Genomic DNA, 19,704 nt, shown 5'->3' with positions numbered 1-19,704 from the left:
AGGTTACAGACCGGTTAACTAGGCCTAAGACCCCTAACGAGTGTAACAATATCCATAGGCTAGTTATTGGTTCCGTAACAATATCACTGGAATAGGAACGTCTTATAGAAAAATACATTTAAGTGAGTCAGCATATCAATAGAAAATATCCCCAAAAAAGACAGCATGGGACCATAGGCCTTTGATCAAAAGTAATGCACCCAATACCACTCAAGTTATGTCCTGTAATGTGGGCAAGGGAAGTACATAGGACTCTGGGAAGTATTCTGTACATAGTCTACGGTCTCACCTTGTTGACCGTGGTGAGGGGCGTGCGACCGGAGCTGGTGTGGAGTCTCTGACGAACTCCAGGCTGCTGCTCCTCGAACCCCCGGCCGGGTGACCTCTCCCTCCTCACGTCCCGGTCCATCAGCTTCCCTGGGGAGCGGTCAAGGCGTAGGTCCCCCCCCATGGCCCTTCCTGGAGACCTGGCCAGACGGGGGTCCATCATCATCCTGCCACTTGGAGACTTCTCCCTCTCCACTGAGTGCGGCGGGCGGCCGGGCGACTTATCGCGGCGGAACTCGGTGCGGGCCTCGCGATAGCGGCGCGGCGTGCCTGGGTCACTGTGCAACGCGGGGCTGGCCGCCAGGCGCTTGGTGATGTGCTCGTTGTAGGAAGGCGGCCCACGCTTGTTGGGGCTGTGGACGGAAAGGGGGTGGAGAGACCCATTGTGGAGATGGAGAGGGCCGGGGAACACATGACAAAGATCACAGGGTCAACATTTTGTTAGACCATCAGTGATGGTGTCAAGAAAGCATTACATAGTGTACTGCTGTCAGAACAGCCTTAATTCATCGGGGAATGGACTACAAGATGTCGAAAGCGGTCCACAGGGATGCTGGTCCATGTTGACTCCAATGCTTCCCACAGTTGTGTCAAGTTTGCTGGATGTCCGTTGGGTGGTGGACCATTCTTGATACACACGGGAAACTGTTGATCATGAAAAAAGCCAGCAGCATTGCAGTTCTTGACACAAACCAGTGCACCTGGCACCTACTACCATACCCCGTTCAAAGGCACTTAAATCTTTTGTCTTGCCCATTCACCCTCTGAATGACACACATACACAATCCGTGTCTCAATTGTCTCAAGGCTTAAAAATCAGTCTTTAACCTGTCTCCTCCCCTTAATCTACACTGATTGAAGTGGATTTAACAAGTGAAATCAATAATGGATCGTAGCTTTCACCTGGATTCACCTAGTCAGTCTATGTCATGGAAAAAACAGCTGTTCTTAACGTCAGTGTAAATGCATATTAAGCTTATGTCAATCAAAACTATGGCTAGTGTAATACCCTCAATAGCTCTGTAAAATGAAATAATGACTGCAGCGAGCAACGGCTTCGGATGTGGAGAAAGCAGTTCTCATTGAAATCCCTGGAGATAATGCAGACAGGTCATTTGTTAGCCACACTCTGTCACAGTAGGAGACTAGAATGAGCAAGTGCAACGGAGAAAAATGAGACATGGTTGACTGCACATTTGGTTCCACCAATGGATGGCGAGCTAAAGAGATTGAGTCATATCGTCACCATGTTAGCTCCAGAAGTCACATCTCCAATTCTATTGTCCACAGAGGATTACGGAATCAATGATATGAAAATTGTAGCTGGTCTTTTTCCATACGTGATCTGCACAGAGGTGGCATACCTACACATTATTTAGCATTATAATCAATACTCATCTTTCAGCCCTAAATTGCAGAGAGAGTACAACACTTTTCCATGTATGGATAACGGCTGAATGAGGGTTGAACAATTACATTTGGGATGGCTTTTTCGAATTGGGTCTTTGTACTGTATTTTTTGATGAAGATGAGGAAAAATAGCAATGAACCCTCTCTACTGTTCTTTAAACATCATAAAGCACTATACGGTACGGTGGTCAAATCAGCTAACTCTAAACACACAGTCACTGCAATATTATCTCCATTAATGCAGGTGCTTGATTGGTTTATTTAGGGAAGTCTCAGAAAATACAAGAAGTATCCATACTTTATTTTAAATATTTTATTATAACATCACACAGGGGCCATTTTGAATAGAAAATCGCCTTACTTAGGCTTTGTTACAAATAAAAAATGAAGTCTTCCTCCTGCAAAGAACAGAGGCTAGTATTAATCCAGGTCTCAGATGGTGTAGCAGATGGAACACCATCACCAGATAGTTCACCAGTTATATATGCTAACCTTTGCCACCTGTTTGCCAAACTATATCAACTGTATGCCAACCTATGCCACCTGTATGCCACCTGTACGCCAACCTATGCCAACTGTACGCCAACCTATGCCACCTGTATGCCAACCTACTGTATGTCATTTGTATGCCAACCCATGCAGCAAGTGTGCCACCTGTGAGAAGCTCCACACCATCCCCGTGCACTTCAGTGATTCCTGGTGGAATTTAAACAATGAGCGAAATTAGAGAGAAGGGAAGTCATTCTGAAGTCACACTGTGACCATGACCGGCCCAATCCTGCCTCCGCTAACCAGCTCAGCCAACAGAAGGTGCAGTGACAGAATGAAGAATCCCCATTGTTGCTCTAAATCCCGGAAGAAAGAGCCATATTAACGTACCTGCGTCCAGAGCCATTCCTCTGCAGCTCCCCCTCCTGTCCCAGGTTGCCCTTACAGCAGATGACCCGGAGCTTGTTCTGGTAGGACGATGCCAGGTAAATGGCTCCGGAGGAGATGGCTGGGCCCAGGTAGCGCGGGTTGGGGATGTCCAGGTGAGCGTACGAGTGGGCCCTGACCAAGACACAATACCCCCCATTGATTTATTACAATGTTATGCTAACTAGCTCAGGGTTGCAGTTAAGTAAAGGATCAGTGAGGTGATCTTACCCTAGAGCAGAGTGGCCCTGGACCTCGATCACATCCAACGAGTTGAAGTAGGTCACAAACAGGTAGGGTTCTCTGTAGGCTGATATGGAGAGGAGCACTGTGTTATAAGCCTCTATAATGTGTTATTATAACACTTTTCTAGATGGCAATTCTTCAATGCTTTTGTTAGGATCACTCTGTTACGATGGTTTCAGATCTAAAATGATTTTGGACTTACCAAACGAGAGAGGCAGACGGCTCCATTTGATGTCCTCACTTCGACTCCTGCGGCCGTATGCGTCCACAAACACCCCAAACTCTGGATAAGGAATCATCACAATAGAAATAAGTGATACTGCTGGTATGCATGGCAAACTATGTGGAAATGAATATAACGGACATTTTTAGCAGTCATCAGAGCATGGCTACACTACTCAGTCATTACATAATCATAAAGACAGCATAGGGACTCTCCCTCTCTCACACACGCCATCTCTCATGCACACACACCAGGGTTTCCTTTAAAACGGTAAAAAAACAGCTTTTGGCCGATAAAAAAAGAAATAAATGCTTTTTAGCCTATTCATTGATGGAAATACATTTGACCGGACATGTGTATCGGCCTATAAGTTCATTTGCATAATTTAGTGGAATTAAATGAGCGAGTAGTCATTATTTATATTATCACACGCACACAGCCTACAAATACAGAGCCTAGCTTGAGCAGAAAATCTGTCAGCGGGAGAGCTGCTGCTACAGCTCCTCAAACAGCTAGTTAATTTGTTTCGGGAGTGAAACGCGCTTTTATAATGTAAGCCCAATCATTGCGCAACAATTCTAAAGGCAATCGTGTGTTAACAGTTTTGATGGCCATGATTAAAAACTGCTACTCTTTTATTTCTCAACTGGTAATTGAAGCGCTCTTCCTTTCACCATTCAAGTGCATTGGAAACAGTAAGCAGGCTTCCGCGCATCACACATCACTTTGCAATGAGCTGGAGGCAGTATGCATTTGAAAACATGTACTTAATTGGTTGAAAATTGAATGTTTTACTTCATATTATGAGGCATGTTTTACCTTGCTTCAAAGTAGCCTAGCCAAAATCCAACCATAAAACTTGGAGGCAATTATTTTATTAAGACTTCCATATTCCATTGAAACAAGTAGCATATTTCTCTCATGTTGTATTGCTTTTCAAATCAACTTACTTTCATTGTCCAGTAGCCAAAGGCACAATCCTAGTCATTTTAGCAACCAATTCCAGTGTTTGCATCTTTAGATCTCCACTCTTTCTAAATTGCTAACGGATATTTTCATTTCTATCACATTTAACCACTCACATGTGCAGTGCGCTTTTGTCAGTGTTTTCCCGCTAATTGCATTATAGAACAGTCACACATAGTCTACTGCCTTGTGTGCATTGCTATGCTTATAATGTGAAAAAAATAATAGTTAATCAACATTTCAAGCTCAACATTCTGATCGGTTGGATCAGCCTTATTGGTTTTTAATATTTGTTTTATATAGCCTAGGCCAACTGCTGTTCGTTACTCGTCTTGTTGGCTGAGGAAATGTGGACAGTTATTCTAACATCTTCAAAGTGCGCATCGGAATTAGGTAGGAAGGACACACGTCATTGCATCCTCGAGTTGCATGTTCTGTTAAGATGAACTACCATAATCTAAATGTGATTTCGGTCATTCTAAACTCCTAATCAGGTTATGCAGCCAATGCACATGGGTCCGGTGAATTTCTCAAATATCCAGCACCACATTTTCCTAACAGAAAGACAAAGACGCACGCACACGCACGGCTTATAGAAGTGTGTATGAAACATGACTGACCGTGGAAGCAGAGCAGGTACTCGTCTTTCTGCGGTGCCTGGGTGACCTGGATGATGGAGATGGGGAAACTGTGGGAGGAGGCCGCAAAGATGGCCGAGGCCAACGTCACATCGTTCTTATCCAGGAACTCTGCAAGATAGAGGTCCCCACACCAATCAATCAACCAATTATACAAAAAATAACCAGGTAATCTCTCCTTGTTTCAGTCTGTTTGGTGCCTATTGAACAACACCCTAGTTATCCCGAGATAACAGTGTACCTTGAACATGTTGTATCCTGTGTGATGAGTTGCTGACCTACCTTCCAGCACGTACTGCTTCATCTCCATTTCGTAGAACTTGTTGGTGCCGATGATGATGCTGTAGCCTGTGAAGTGGATACAGCTGCAGGGCTCTGACGTCTCAATCTCTTTCCTGATACAGAACTTATTGAGGCTGTCGTTGTAGCGCAGGATGGTGATCTTGTTGGGCATGGCGGCACAGATACACGTGCCATTCTCAATCTGCACAAGGGCCAATAACAACACAGTCGGGACAACTATCACTCCAGAAATACAGCGTAATCAGTTTGTGTCCACAGTTTCAAGGAAGGCACAGACAACACAAAAAGGTGCTTGAATAATTTGCTATGATTGAAACAAAGTTTTACACCAGAAAACATTGTTTCGTCCTATTTCGATAAGGTGAAAAATCCATGAAGAAAAGTTAAGAATCGCAAATCGGTGGCTCACCTTGCCAGAGGAGAAGAGGTGGCATCCCTTGACGGTCTCAAAGATGTATGGGCTGAGATCTGGCTGGGCCGGGAGATGGGACTGAGACAGAGACTGCTTCACCTTCTTGATCTCCACCAGACACAGGGCCCGCTCCTCTCCTGGATGGGACATGGTACAGATATCAGCAACAAACACATACAGTACCAACTGCATCCTCCATCCAATATAACACATTTGTGATCTGTTTCAACAGTTATTGCACTATACTAACACGATTCAAAATTACAGTACTGCTAAACTGCAAGTACTGTAGCGGAGATGGTTCAGTGAACTACACTCACATGCTGAGTAACTTGCCTGTTTATTTAAGCTTTATTTAAGCAGGCGAGCCAGCTAAGGGCAAATTATGAGACCTGAAGACAGATTTTAACTCCCAGAGCCCATGTCTTCTTTCAGGCTTTAGCTCGGGGAGCTAACACAAGTCTGTAGGTCCGCAGGCAAGCCAGGTTTGATACTAGCATATACCTGGTATTGGAAATGGGGTCCATTTTTTCAAGACCATGTTGCCAGTAGCTCACGAAGCTAAAGCCTATAATAGTAGGCAGAGTTTGTCCACAATACTGACCAGTAATTATGAGCAGCTTGTCGTGCTCCTTGATAATCTGGATCTGGAAGACGGAGGCCAGGCCTGGGATGTGAGTCAGGCTGTTTTTAATGACGTTCAGGGCATACAGACCCTCCTCAGAGCCAACCAACACTATCTATGACGGGGGAGAGAGAAAGCCAATGTGAAACTTCAGGTAACATTTACATTTTACATTTACATTTTAGTCATTTAGCAGACGCTCTTATCCAGAGCGACTTACAGTAGTGAATGCATACATTTCATTTAAAAAAAATTCTGTGCTGGCCCCCCGTGGGAATCGAACCCACAACCCTGGCGTTGCAAACACCATGCTCTACCAACTGAGCTACAGGGAATCGCTTACCCAGTTCCCTGGGTAAGTTTCCTGGTTTTGTACGCATAGTGAAACACAATCCTGCATAAAACTCGCACACGTACCTGGTCGGTGAGGGGCAGGGTACAGTTAATGTCCAGGCGGTCGTCTCCTTCCAGCTTCAGCAGAGAGTTACCCAACAGTTTCTGTCATCAGAGAGGGAGAGGAACACAGGCCAGGTCAGGAATCGTGACGTGTAAACCTAACCTAGCATTTTACCAAGACAAAGCCCCCAGTATCTACTAATGTCAATGCAGGAAGTTGTGAGGGTCATATATCCTACAGTACACAGTGGATGTGACAGAGGCAAGTGGTTTGCAGGGGTGAAGCAGGTGACAACATGGGGATGGATATGGGCAATAACTATAACGATTTTACTTATGTAGCACGTTCCAATTTCCATACATTTCACGCAAGAAAAGAAAAACAGGAAGATATCAAAATGTACAAAAACAAAATGGTACACCAGACAAACCAATTGATGGACCAATCAATCCATCAATTGTATCGCAGGGCTGCATGGGCGGGTGTGGCGTACATGACTCTGGACGTGCATGCATGACGCCGGCGGACTACGCTACGCAGCGTCATCTCACATACATGCGCTGCATGGGTGCCGCATTGTGTGGGTATGTGGGTCGAGAGAGCGTGTGCTTGCACTGTATATGTGACTGACATGTTGAAGGTGTAGTGTGTGTGCGCATGGGTATGTATACAGTAAGTGTGTTTACTGCATGCTCTGTCAATCAAAGCATACGCTTGGGCCCAAGCATAAGGCAGAGGCTCGTGCAGCTCTTTACCTGGACCAGTGGGGAGAGGTTCTTCTGTCTTTTAGGAACAGCTGTCTACAGTGTGGTCAACAACACCCCAGTGTATTTTACACATACAGCGTGTGTAAAATATGTATTCACGCATAAAACCATTGACAACATCCACAAACACAGACGGTAGAGGGACAACATGCAGACAAAGAAAGAGGGAAAGGGGTGGGAAGGGGAGAGAAAGAGATACTATTGAGTGGGAGTACACCCTATTCTCTCGGCAAACACCAAGAAAGTCTTGGTCTCTCATGTTTGAGTGTGGGTTCCATCTGTAAACTAGTAGGAGAACTCCGGCGCAGACCTCGAAAGTAACAACACTTCAAATATCAACCCCGACTAGAGATTGAAGACGGCTTTCGAGATATGCACACAAGCACGTCCACTCACCGCGTCAGCCTCCACCTTGTCCTTGGAGCCCCTGCTGCCGGCTACGACTGACTCCAGGACAGCCACCCAGCGCTGCTTGTCTGGGAAGCTGGGAGCCATGAAGTACAGGGACTGGCCGGGCCAACAGGTGGTGTGTGGGTGAGACTCCAGCTTCAGGATGTAAGGGGTGTCTGCACACAGACAGAAACACAGACTGAAGCAAGATACGAGAGTGAAGGGACAGAGACTACAGATCACATTCAAATACAAAACAACAGCGGGCAGGCTCAGCAATTTCGCTACTTGACGACTGTGCAATTACTCCCGCAAAGAGTCCCCAAATAGGATCAGTTTAGGTAGTTTTGCACAAGTTAGGATGTAGGGAGAGGTCAGGTGTTCATTAATTTAGTGTGTTCCAGATGGAGTTTTATGGAAAACAGAAGTTCTACTCTGATCTCCAAGTGCATTAGGCAGGTGGATCCCAGTGCTCGACTTGGGCAGGAGCTCACCGGAGCTGAGTACCGGCACCTCAAATGTTCTACTGCTTGAGCTCCTGTTCCTCTTATAGAATATTAGCTCACAAGTATTGTGGCGCTCCTGCACCTAAATATAAACAGTACCGGCACAAAACGAGTACCAGCACTTATTTCTGTCCAAGACAAACACCGGTGGACTCTAATCTACATGTGTACAGTATCTGTAAGTGCATTGTACCCGACTTGGCCGTGTTGATGAGCTCTGAGGCTCCCACTGCTCCGTGGATGGTCACCTCTCCATCAGGAAGACACAGCTCAAACTCCTCCTCTGGCTTCAGAGAGTCTGGAAACACACCAGAAACACATTTACTCGGGCACACGGTAGCAAAACGTTTTGCAACGCTACCAGGCCAGCTACAAGTCCAGGTAGAACTCGCTCTGTTTCAGACTGTTGCCTAATGAATATGATCCAGGAGGCCAAGGGTCATAAACACTGCCAAAACAGTCTGGTGAAAGAAAAAGGCGAGTTAAATCAAGGAGCAGTACCTTCTCTGGGTTCAGCGTCGTAGATGGACACCTTGGTCCCATCCAGCACCACGTACTTCCTCTCCCAGCCCTGCTGGCCTCGCTTGGAGTTCCTACAGAGACACGCACCTTACAATTCAGAGGTGTTACATTTTCCCTGTCAAGGGCCCTACCTTGAGCTCATGCCCAAGAAAGATGAAAAGGAGGAGGAAGACGTTTCATTTTCAAACCACTTTCCAACAAATTCTCAAAGTGCTCTACATAAAGCAAGGTATGGTAGGTAAAAACAGAAGAATGTCCATAATAAAGATGCTACTGTGAGAACACAGACCTGGGTTGTTTCATCCATCCCTCCAGGCGAACGTGGCCAGTGGCCTCTTTGAGCTGCAGGGCAGGGGAGCTGGCCTTCTCCCGACACAACGCCTCTGAGAAGTGGGTGGCGTACTCCGCCGGCAGGCCGCACGTGGCAGGGAGGCAGGGCGAGCACTTGGGGTGGCAGAGGGTGTTGCACTCTACAGAAGACCAGGAAGAGAGAGAAGGAAATACATGTATTGTGAAGGAGTGATTTTCATCAGTTATGCTGGCTGAAAACAAGTACTCTGTTGCATTGCATCTTCATACCCGTACACAAGTGTCGGAAATAAAAAAAATAAAATGTATTCAACATAATGACCACAAGAAAGGGAAGTTTGATTGAAATAAATAGTTGAAACACAGTTAATGAACATAATTCAGTGGTCTGGGACATTGCTCATGGTAGCAGTAATGAGAAAGAAAGGCAGTAAAGCCCGTTAGGACTACTAACCTAGGCAGGTGGCGGCCTGGCGTCCAAAGTGCACTGTGTCCAGGCAGACAGAACACTTGGTGGCCCTCATGTTGAGTCCCACGGTGAAGCGATGGGGGATGTTGTGGTGCATCCTCTCCTTCACGCGACGCCCGTACTCTACAACAACACAGTGACAATGAGTGAAAACTAGAATGAGTGAGTTTTGCAGCGGTCATGCATATAGTTTGAGTATGGTTTGTGTCATTTAAAAGCTCCTGACAAGAGAAAGCAAAAATGTTTTGACAGCAAGACAAAGAGAGTACTATATGAGGCATAGCAATTCATTTTCTGCACGTGCATATTTTTCGGTTCTAGCGACATAACCATGATTATGAGTCGATTCATGCAAATGTCAATGGGTGTCTGTACTTTTAACTATAGTATTTGTAAAAGAGATGGTTTCATATCTACTTCCCTTTGCAGAAAGAAAGGCTGGTTAAAGGACAAACTTTATTTTCCAGTCAAAAGTGCTGCTGGGGCTCTAATCCAGGAGGGGGTGGGCCTTGACAACTGTAAACCAGAAGTACTGAACCGCAACACCGCATTTGCTTTTTGAGGGCATTCGGCACAGATTTCAATATAACTTAATGGCGGTTACATTTGCCAAGAGCCAACCCCACATTGTTTACCAACTGGCATGGAGCCTTTCCTGAGGGCCTTCTGAAGCACTCTCCATTTTTGCCTTCATATTGTTGCCTACTAAATACTAATATTTTAGACACTTGTTCCTTCAGTAAATAACCCTCCCAGCATCACATCCATCTCAGATGCAGACTAGTGTTGTAAATGTGCCCCATGAACCAGTTGGAGGGAGGGGGATGATCACGCTCTCCGTAGCCAATGTGAGTAAGACCTTTAAACAGGTCAACGTTCACAAGGCCGCAGGGCCAGATGGATTACCAGGACGCGTACTTAGAGCATGCTCTGACCAGCTGGCAGGTGTCTTCACTGATATTTCCAACCTCTCCCTGACCCAGTCTGTAATACCCACTTTTCAAGCAGACCACTATAGTCCCTGTGCCCAAGAACGCCAAGGTAACCTGTCTAAATGACTATCGCCCCCGTAGCACTCACATCTGACGCCATGAAATGCTTTCAAAAAAGGCTGGTCATGGCTCACATCAACACCATCAACCCAGACTCCCTGGACCCACTCCAATTCTCATACCGCCCCAAAAGATCCACAGATGACGCAATCTCTAATGCACTTTCCCACCTGGAAAAAAGGAACACGTACTGTACGAAAGAATGCTGTTCATTGACTACAACTCAGCGTTCAACACCATAGTGCCCTCCAAGCTCATCGCTAAACTAAGGACCCAGGGATTAAACACCTCCCTCGGCAATTGGATACTGGACTTTGACGGGCTGCCCCCAGGTGGTGAGGGTAGGCAACAACGCATCCGCCACGCTGACCCTCAACACGGGGGCCCCCAGGGATGCGTGCTTAGCACTCTCCTGTACTTCACGTTCACCCACGACTGCGTTGCCGCACACTGGTACCTAACAACGACACAACGGTGGCAGGCCTGATCACCAACGACGATGAGACAGCCTACAGGGAGGAGGTTAGAGACCTGGCAATGTGGTGCCAGGACAAAAACCTCTCCTTCAACATCAGCAAGACAAAAGGAGCAGATGGTGGACTACCGGAAATGGAGGGCCGAACACGCCCCCATTCACATCGACGGGGCTGGAGTGGAGACAGCTTCAAGTTCCTCGGTGTCCACATCACTAAGGACTTATGGTCCAAACACACCAACACAGTCGTGAAGAGGGCACGACAAAGTCTCTTCCACCTCAGGAGGCTGAAAAGATGGGCCCTTAGATCCTCAAAAACTTCTACAGCTGCACCAGTGAGAGCATCTTGACTGGCTGCTGCTCGGCATCCGACCGCAAGGCGCTACAGAAGGTAGCGTGCACGGCCCAGTACATCACTTGGGCTGAGCTCCCTGCCATCCATGTCCTCTATACCAGGCGGTGTCAGAGGAAGGCCCTAAAAATTGTCAAAGACTCCTGCCACCCAAGTTGAAGTCTGTTCTCTCTGCTACCTCACAGCAAGCGGTACCGGAGTACCAAGTCTGGGAGCAAAAGGCTCCTGAACCGCTTCTACCCCAAAGCCATAAGACTGTTGAACAGTTAATTAGACAGCTACCCAGACATTCTGCTTTTTACCCCCTTTCTACATGTACATAGTACTTCAATCAATCACCAAACCAAAATGTACAGTTGAAGTCGGAAGTTTACATACACCTGAGCCAAATACATTAAACTCAGTTATTCACAATTCCTGACATGTAATCCTAGTAAAAATTGTCTTAGGTCAGTTAGGATCACCACTTCATTTTGTGGCTTTGTGATGGCGACTCCAATACCTTGACTTTGTTGTCCTTAAGCCATTTTGCCACAACTTTGGAAGTATGCTTGGGGTCATTGTCCATTTGGAAGACCCATTTGCAACCAGGCTTTAACTTCCTGACTGATATCTTGAGATGTTGCTTCAATATATCCACATAATTTTCCTCCCTCATGATGCAATCTATTTTGTGAAGTGCACCAGCCCCTCCTGCAGCAAAGCACCCCCAAAACATGATGCTACCACCCCCGCGCTTCACGTTTGGGATGGTGTTCTTCGGCTTGCAAGCCTCCCCCTTTTTCCTCCAAACTTAATGATGGTCATTATGGCCAAACAGTTCTATTTCTGTTTCATCAGACCAGAGGACATTTCTCCAAAAAGTATGACCTTTGTCCCCATGTGCAGTTGCAAACAGTAGTCTGGCTTTTTTATGGCGGTTTTGGAGGAGTGGCTTCTTCCTTGCTGAGTGGCCTTTCAGGTTATGTCGATATAGGACTCATTTTACTGTGGATATAGATACTTTTGTACCCGTTTCCTCCATCTTCACAAAGGTCCTTTGCTGTTGTTCTGCGATTGCTTTGCACTTTCGCACCAAAGTATGTTCATCTAGGAGACAGAACGCGTATGACGGTATGACGGCAGTGTGGTCCCATGGTGTTTATACTTGCGTACTATTGTTTGTACAGATGAACGTGGTACCTTCAGGCATTTGGAAATTGCTCCCAAGGATGAACCAGACTTGTGGAGGTCTACAATTTTTCTTGGCTGATTTCCTTTGATTTTCCCATGATGTCAGGCAAAGAGGCACTGAGTTTGAAGGTAGGCCTTGAAATACATCCACGGGTACACCTCCAATTGACTGAAATTATGGCAATTAGCCTATCAGAAGCTTCTAAAGCCATGACATAATTTTCTGGAATTTTCAAGCTGTTTAAAGGCACAGTCAACTTAGTGTATGTAAACCCATTCTTACCCACTCAAATTGTGATACAGTGAATTAAAAGTGAAATAATCTGTCTGTAAACAATTGTTGGAAAAATGACTTGTGTCATGCACAAAGTAGATGTCCTAACCGACTTGACAAAACTATAGTTCGTAAACAAGAAATGTGTAGAGTGGTTGAAAAACGAGTTTTAATGACTTCAACCTAAGTGTATGTAAACTTCTGACTTCAACTGTACATACAGTATTACCTCAATCAATCACCACAACTACCTCGTACACCAGTACACTCGGTACCGGTACGCCTTGTGTATAGGCTATATATAGCCTCGTTAATGTTATTTTATTGTGTTACTATTTCATTGTTATCTATTTGTAAATGTTCTTGCTTTTTAACTGCATTGCTGGGAAAGGGCTCGTAAGGAAGCATTTCAGTTTAAATACAACAAACATTTTACTTGATGAATATAACAAGCACAATGAGATGGAAGATGGTTACCTCTTCACAACAGTTTCAAACTGGGAATACACTTACTTTCAAAAGTTACCCTTCGCTTCTCTGTGAGCAGAATGAGAGAGAAAGAAAATTAAGAGTTCTAAAAGTGGCGAGAGAGAGAGAGACACACAGACCGAGAGCAGGGGCTGTGGGACTTACCTTCGGGCGTGGAGCTCTCCTTGCATCGTGCAGAGCTAGAGGGGGCCAGGAGGCTGCTGGGGTTGGGCTGGCGCTCGGGGGACTTGACGATGGCCGACATGAGGATCTGCTGGCGGGCGGAGGCTGGCGTGGCCGGGGCGTGCTCTGAGGCTTTAAAATGGGCCGCTGGGAGGGAGGGAGGAAATGTTAAGCTTTTGGCTACACCTGGCACACTTCGACACGCCAGAAACATTGCTTCCTGAACATCGTCTCCATCATTAATATACAAATCACCCTGTTGAAATACTTCCAAAAATGTGTCCTCACTTCCCTGAAGAAGACAGGGTGAAAATAAGTCTGCATTCCACTGGACTGCTCTCCCTAATATGTCAGATCAGTGAGAAGTTCAAGGAACGGATACAAGGATTTGAACCAGACACTATGACAATCATCAGGGCATGGATTCAGAAACAACTCACAGGAGTGCTGACCTAGGATCAGTTTGGCCTTTTTGATAATAATTAATATTATAAACTGGATGGTTCGAGCCCTGAATGCTGATTGGCTGACAGCCATGGTATATGGCTGTCAGCCAATATGTGGGCGTACTTCCCTTTTTCAGTCTGTTTGGTGCCGAATGAATACGACCCAGGCCAGCTGAGAACAGCTGGGCTCAGCAGTGTTAAAAACGATCTGAGTGTAATGTTACCTGGATGTTCGGGTACCACAGGTATGACAAAACATTTATTTTTACTGCTCTAATTACACTGGTAACCAGTTTATAATAGGAATAAGGAACCTCGGGGGTTTGTGGTGTACGGCCAATATACCACGGCTAAGGGCTATAGCCAGGCACTCCGCAACACAGACCTTAGCCGTGGTATATTGGCCATATACCACACCTCCCCGTCCCTTATTGCATGAACAGGGAGGACCTGATCCTAGATAAGCACTCCTGCTTTCAGAGGCTTTATGAATGTGGGTGTATGTCCTGTAATAAGATTGTTGGCGACACCACCCACCTTCTTCTCTTAGTGATCTCAGCTCTATCCTCATCTTCTGCAGGGCGTCCTCCAGGTCTGAGCAGCGTGTCCTTTCCTTCTCCAGGGCAACCTTCATGTCGCTGTACTGCATGGGCAGTGCTGGCTGGGCCTGGGCCCCGGAACCCCCAGCCCCGTTCCCATTGGGCGCCAGCTCATCACGCCGCCGCCCGAAGATACCCTGGCAGGAGAGAGAGGGAGCCCGAGTTCGAGGGACCCAGAGTTTCAGAAGGAGCCACGGACTTCTGTGGCATTCATTTCACATGCAGTAACAATAAGATGTATTGTGTGTGTGTTTGAGCCTGTCCCCCCCCCCCCCCCCGTCGAAGAACAACAACCATCTGCTCCCTATGCAGACTGCGCCATTCGCCGTCATGGCGGAGTTCTCTCACCTTCTTTTTCTTGGTGGGCTGATCCATTTTGGCCTGGAGGAAGTCAATCAGCTTGGTCTGCTGAGAAATGGTGCCCTCCATCTTGACTTTCTCATGAGAATAAACAGCCTGTGGCAGGAGAAAGAATCAATGTCAATATAAATGCATCAGGCTACCAGCTAACGTCTCACATGGAATTAGCTGTAAGAGCTGAGCCATTCCAGCAACTACGGCGGACGTTTCAAAAAACAAAAATAAGCGTGTCTTACTGGACAAGACCACATAGTACCCCCCTTTTTCAGTCTGTTTGGTGCCGAATGAATACAACCCAGGCCAGCTGAGAACAGCTGGGCTCAGCAGTGTTAAAAACGGTCTGAGTGGGACTGAGTGTAATGTTACCTGGATGTTCTCCAGCTGGTACTCCAGGTCGGTCCTCTCAGTCTTCAGCAGGTCAGTCTGGTCCAGAGCCTCCTGCAGGCCCTGTGTCAGACGAAAGATGTGGCTCTTCTGTAGGTCCATCTGCTGCTGCAGCTTGCCTTGCTATGGTGGGGAGGTCACCACACAAACACACATCAGTCCAGGACAATCTAAAAGCTATTTTCTGTAACTTTTTGTGTAAATTGGACTAGCGTCCTGACCAGGGGTGTACTTGTACATTAAGCTGCCTCGCACTACAAACAGGAGACAGGCTCTTGCCCTATTGGCCGTCCTGGCTCGGACAAGGCTTACTTACTTTGGGTAAATGAAATACAATATTGTGTATTTATTGATGTTTGTGTGCATGTTTGCGGAGTGCTCTCTACCTCGTCCATCAGCCTCTGCTTCAACTCCCTCTCTGTCTCCAGTTTCTGCTGCAGGGTGCGGGCGTTCATCTCCAGCATGGCGTGCTTCTTCTCCAGGTCATTCAGCTGACAACCCACACAACCACAAGTTCAAAGGTTGTGTAGAAAAATATAATATATGCCATTTGGCAGACACTTTTATCCAAAGTGATTCGGTACAGTGAGTACATATTGTTTTTCTACATATGTGACCCCAGCGAGAATCAAACCCATGGACCTGCCGTCGCTAGTGTCACGCTTTAGATAAGACTCACCGTATCAGAGAGACTCTCGGCCTTCAGTCTCTGTTCTTTCAGGGCTTGCTGCAGAGCCACGATCTCCGCCGTGTGCTCCCTGACCGCTAGCTCCACCGCCTGGCGGGACTCGGTACTGCGCTGGTCCGCACGCAACCTACACACACATGGAAACTTAACACTCCCTGTGTGCGCACAGCTGCGTGTGGGTAGCAGCAGGTTTGTAGTGTGTGTGTGATGCAGGTTGTGTGTGTGCAGGCATTTGCATATGTAAATGTAACATGAGCATCTTTGTATGTACTGTATTGTGTGTGTTTGTGTGTCATGCACGTGTGTATGTGTTTAGGTATGAAGTGTGTAAGACACGTGGGTATGATAATCTGACGTGCGTGTGGGTGTGTCTACCTATTCTGCTTCTCGTTGTCCATCAGGCGCTGCATGTCTCGGGTCCTCCTCTCCGCCTGGTTCTTCTCGTCCTCCAGGGCTCCCCTCCAGGCCTCCCACTGTCTCTCCTTCTCCAGCAGCTCATCGTTCAGACTCTCCAGCTCCACAACCTGCTCCTCCAGCATGCTGCACGTCGTCTTCAGAGTCTCAATGTTCTACAGGCACACCAGTCACTTGTTTGATTTTGCCTTTAGGTAACCAGGTAAGTCATTGAGAAGTTGAGTAATCGTTCTCGTTTGCAATAACCACCTGATACACTAGTCACTTCCTATGACAGAGCCTGTGTCTGTGTATTTACACGACCGTTCAAAAGTTTGGGGTCACTTAGAAAAGTCCTTGTTTTTGAAGAAAAGGTAATTTTTTGTCCATTAAAATAACAGCAAATTGATCAGAAATGCAGAGTAGACATTGTTCATGTTGTAAATGACTATTGAAGCTGGAAACGGCTGATTTTTAATGGAATATCGACATAGGCGTACAGAGGCCCATTACCAGCAACCATCACTCCTGTGTTCCAACGGCAAGTTGTGTTCGATAATCCAAGTTTATCATTTTAAAAGGCTAATTGATCATTAGAAAACCCTTTTGCAATTATGTTACCACAGCTGAAAACTGTTGTTCTGATTAAAAAAGCAATAAAACTGGCCTTCTTTAGACGAGTTGAGTATCTGGAGGGTCAGAATTTGTGGGTTCGATTACAGACTCAAAATGGCCAGAAACAAAGAACTTCGTCTGAAACTCGTCAGTCTATTCTTGTTCTGAGAAATGAAGGCTATTCCATGTGAGAAATTGCCAAGAAACTGAAGATCTCGTACAACGCTGTGTACAACTCCCTTCACAGAACAGCGCAAACTGGCACTAACCAGAATAGAAAGAGGAGTGGGAGGCCCCGGTGCACAACTGAGCAAGAGGACAAGTACATTAGAGTGTCTAGTTTGAGAAACAGATGCCTCACAAGTCCTCAACTGGCAGCTTCATGAAATAGTACCCGCAAAACACCAGTCTCAACATCAACAGTGAGGAGGCGACTCCTCTAGGCAGAGTTCCTCTGTCCAGTGTCTGTGTTCTTTTGCACATCTTAATCTTTTCTTTTTATTGGCCAGTCTGAGATATGGCTTTTTCTTTGCAACCCTGCCTAGAAGGCCAGCATCCCGGAGTCACCTCTTCACATAAACCTGGATTAGCTAACAAAACGTGCCATTGGGACACAGGAGTGATGGTTGCTGATAATGGGCCTCTGTATGCCTATTTAAATCTTCCATTATAAAAGCAGCCGTTTCCAGCTACAATAGTCATTTACAACATTAACACTGTCTACACTGTATTTCTGATCAATTTGATGTTATTTCAAATGGACAAAAAATGTGCTTTTCTTTCAAAACAAGGACATTTCTAAGTGACCAAGCAGTCATGGAACGTATCACAAACATTTAACAAACATTCAGGAAGGTACAGGAAACAAATGATGAGCAGACGTCCGTCACCTGTTTCTGGTTGTTGAGGTGCATCTCTCGGTCGGCCACTTCGCGGCGGAGGCGGTCCACGTCCTGTCCCAGCTGCAGGCGGTCATCCGTCTCGTCCGTGGCCTCGTCCAGCTGCTTGGACAGGTAGAAGTTCTGTCTGTTCAGCTCGGCGTTCTCCTGGCTCAGCTGGGTCAGCTGCTCCTCCAGATCTGTGATCACCTGGTGGTGGTGGGGCGGGTGGGGAACAAAAGCAACGACTGAACGGAATTCAATCATTGCTTTGCTTGAACGCACATTCTAATCTATACTGACATTTACTGCATTTGGAATTCCGACAAATTTTACTTACTGAGCAACTGTCTCTCAGGGCGTCAAACTTGCGTTGGATTTCATCTCTGTGGGCCTGAAAAAAATAAAACAAAAGTCTTGAGCTCTGGTGTAATTTACATGAGACAGGTTGTGTGTGTGTGTGTGTGTGTGTGTGTGTGTGTGTGTGTGTGTGTGTGTGCACAGCTGTGCAGGTTGACTTGTCTCGTTGAACGTCCTTTCCTCTCACCCTGAGGGCAGTGATCTCCTCCTCGGCCTCGGCGGTGGTGTCCTCCAGCTCGGTCTTGGCCTGTTGCAGCTGGTTCTCCAGGGCGTGGCGTGCCGCCTGCAGCCCGCTAATCTGAGACTCCCGCTCCTGCAGCGACAATGTCAACTCCGTCACCTGGCGCTTGATCTCCAGCTTCTGCTCTTCGTGCTCCAGGCCCATCTAGAACACAAAAGGTTGAAGGGTCAGAGGTTAAAGGGTCATGGCATTGCTTTGGATTTGATCGGATAAGACAAGGGTGTGGGTAAACAAACTGCACCTTGTTTCATGAATTGTTTCTTTAGAACAGTAAAGTTGCTTGAGGTGATATACAGTACCTTCGGAAAGTATTCAGAACCATTGACTTTTTCCACATTTTGTTACGTTACAGCCTTATTCTAAAATTGATAAAAACATAAAAAATCCTCAGCAATCTACACACAATACCCCATAATGACAAAGCAAAAACCGGGTTAGACATTTTTGCTGAGATATATATATATATATATATATATATATATAAACTTATTAGCATAAGTATTCAGCCCTTTTGCTATGAGACTCAAAATTGAGTTCAGGTGCATCCTGTTTCCATTGATCATCATTGAGATGTTTCTACAACTTGATTGGAGTACACCTGTGGTAAATTCAATTGATTGGACATGATTTGGAAAGACACACACCTGTCTATATAAAAAGGTCCCACAGTTGACAGTGCACGTCAGAGCAAAAACCAAGCCATGAGGTCGAAGGAATTGTCCGTACAGCTCCGAGACAGGATTGTGTCGAGGCACAGATGTCAGGAAGGACACCAAAAACTTTCTGCAGCATTGAAGGTCCCCAAGACCACAGTGGCCTCCATCATTCTTAAATGGAAGAAGTTTTGAACAACCAAGACTCTTCCTAAACTGAGCAATCGAGGGAGAAGGGCCTTGGTCAGGGAGTTGACCAAGAACCTGATGGTCACTCTGACAGAACTCAAGAGTCCTTCTGTGGAGATGGGAGAACCTTCCAGAAGGACAACCATCTCTGCAGCACTCCACCAATCAGGCCTTTATGGTAGAGTGGCCAGACGGAAGCCACTCCTCAGTAAAAGGCACATGACAGCCTGCTTGGAGTTTGCAAAAAGGCACCTAAAGGACTCTGACCATGAGAAACAAGATTCTCTGGTCTGATGAAACCAAGATTGAACTCTCTGGCCTGAATGCCAAGTGTCACGTCTAGAGGAAACCTGGCACCATCCCAAGCATGGTGGTGGCAGCATCGTGCTGTGGGGATGTTTTTCAGCGGCAGGGACTGGGAGACTAGTCAGGATCGAGGGAAAGATGAACGGAGCAAAGTATAGAGAAGATGAAAACCTTGACGAAAACCTGCTCC

General features: G+C 46.4%; 1 protein-coding gene across 3 annotated transcripts in view; it reads right to left on the bottom strand.

Annotated features, from left to right (window-relative positions):
• The window catches only part of cita (citron rho-interacting serine/threonine kinase a), a 51,734-nt gene that overhangs the window by 2,424 nt on the left and 29,606 nt on the right, over nucleotides 1–19,704 (bottom strand). Inside the window, exons 22-46 of one of the 3 annotated variants that reach the window (XM_082959174.1) lie at nucleotides 18,313–18,510; nucleotides 18,106–18,159; nucleotides 17,778–17,975; nucleotides 16,255–16,448; nucleotides 15,871–16,006; nucleotides 15,578–15,682; nucleotides 15,174–15,314; nucleotides 14,796–14,903; nucleotides 14,386–14,584; nucleotides 13,385–13,549; nucleotides 13,265–13,288; nucleotides 9,411–9,548; nucleotides 8,937–9,117; nucleotides 8,627–8,718; nucleotides 8,319–8,423; nucleotides 7,626–7,795; nucleotides 6,483–6,563; nucleotides 6,045–6,180; nucleotides 5,438–5,577; nucleotides 5,008–5,209; nucleotides 4,708–4,836; nucleotides 3,101–3,181; nucleotides 2,884–2,962; nucleotides 2,617–2,787; nucleotides 290–680 (exon numbers count right to left, since the gene is read on the bottom strand). In XM_082959174.1, the coding sequence (XP_082815300.1) occupies nucleotides 290–680; nucleotides 2,617–2,787; nucleotides 2,884–2,962; nucleotides 3,101–3,181; nucleotides 4,708–4,836; nucleotides 5,008–5,209; nucleotides 5,438–5,577; nucleotides 6,045–6,180; nucleotides 6,483–6,563; nucleotides 7,626–7,795; nucleotides 8,319–8,423; nucleotides 8,627–8,718; nucleotides 8,937–9,117; nucleotides 9,411–9,548; nucleotides 13,265–13,288; nucleotides 13,385–13,549; nucleotides 14,386–14,584; nucleotides 14,796–14,903; nucleotides 15,174–15,314; nucleotides 15,578–15,682; nucleotides 15,871–16,006; nucleotides 16,255–16,448; nucleotides 17,778–17,975; nucleotides 18,106–18,159; nucleotides 18,313–18,510 (3,618 nt within the window). Of the gene's footprint in view, nucleotides 1–289; nucleotides 681–2,019; nucleotides 2,434–2,616; nucleotides 2,788–2,883; nucleotides 2,963–3,100; nucleotides 3,182–4,707; nucleotides 4,837–5,007; nucleotides 5,210–5,437; nucleotides 5,578–6,044; nucleotides 6,181–6,482; nucleotides 6,564–7,625; nucleotides 7,796–8,318; nucleotides 8,424–8,626; nucleotides 8,719–8,936; nucleotides 9,118–9,410; nucleotides 9,549–13,264; nucleotides 13,289–13,384; nucleotides 13,550–14,385; nucleotides 14,585–14,795; nucleotides 14,904–15,173; nucleotides 15,315–15,577; nucleotides 15,683–15,870; nucleotides 16,007–16,254; nucleotides 16,449–17,777; nucleotides 17,976–18,105; nucleotides 18,160–18,312; nucleotides 18,511–19,704 lie in introns of those variants that run through there. The other 2 variants (XM_082959176.1, XM_082959175.1) reach the window with 2 other exon arrangements.

Source organism: Salmo salar, chromosome 12, assembly GCF_965601325.2.
Source record: "Salmo salar chromosome 12, fSalSal1, whole genome shotgun sequence".
NCBI lineage: Eukaryota > Metazoa > Chordata > Actinopteri > Salmoniformes > Salmonidae > Salmo > Salmo salar.
Note: the sequence above shows the minus strand (reverse complement) of the source record. Positions and strands in the feature narration are given on the sequence as shown.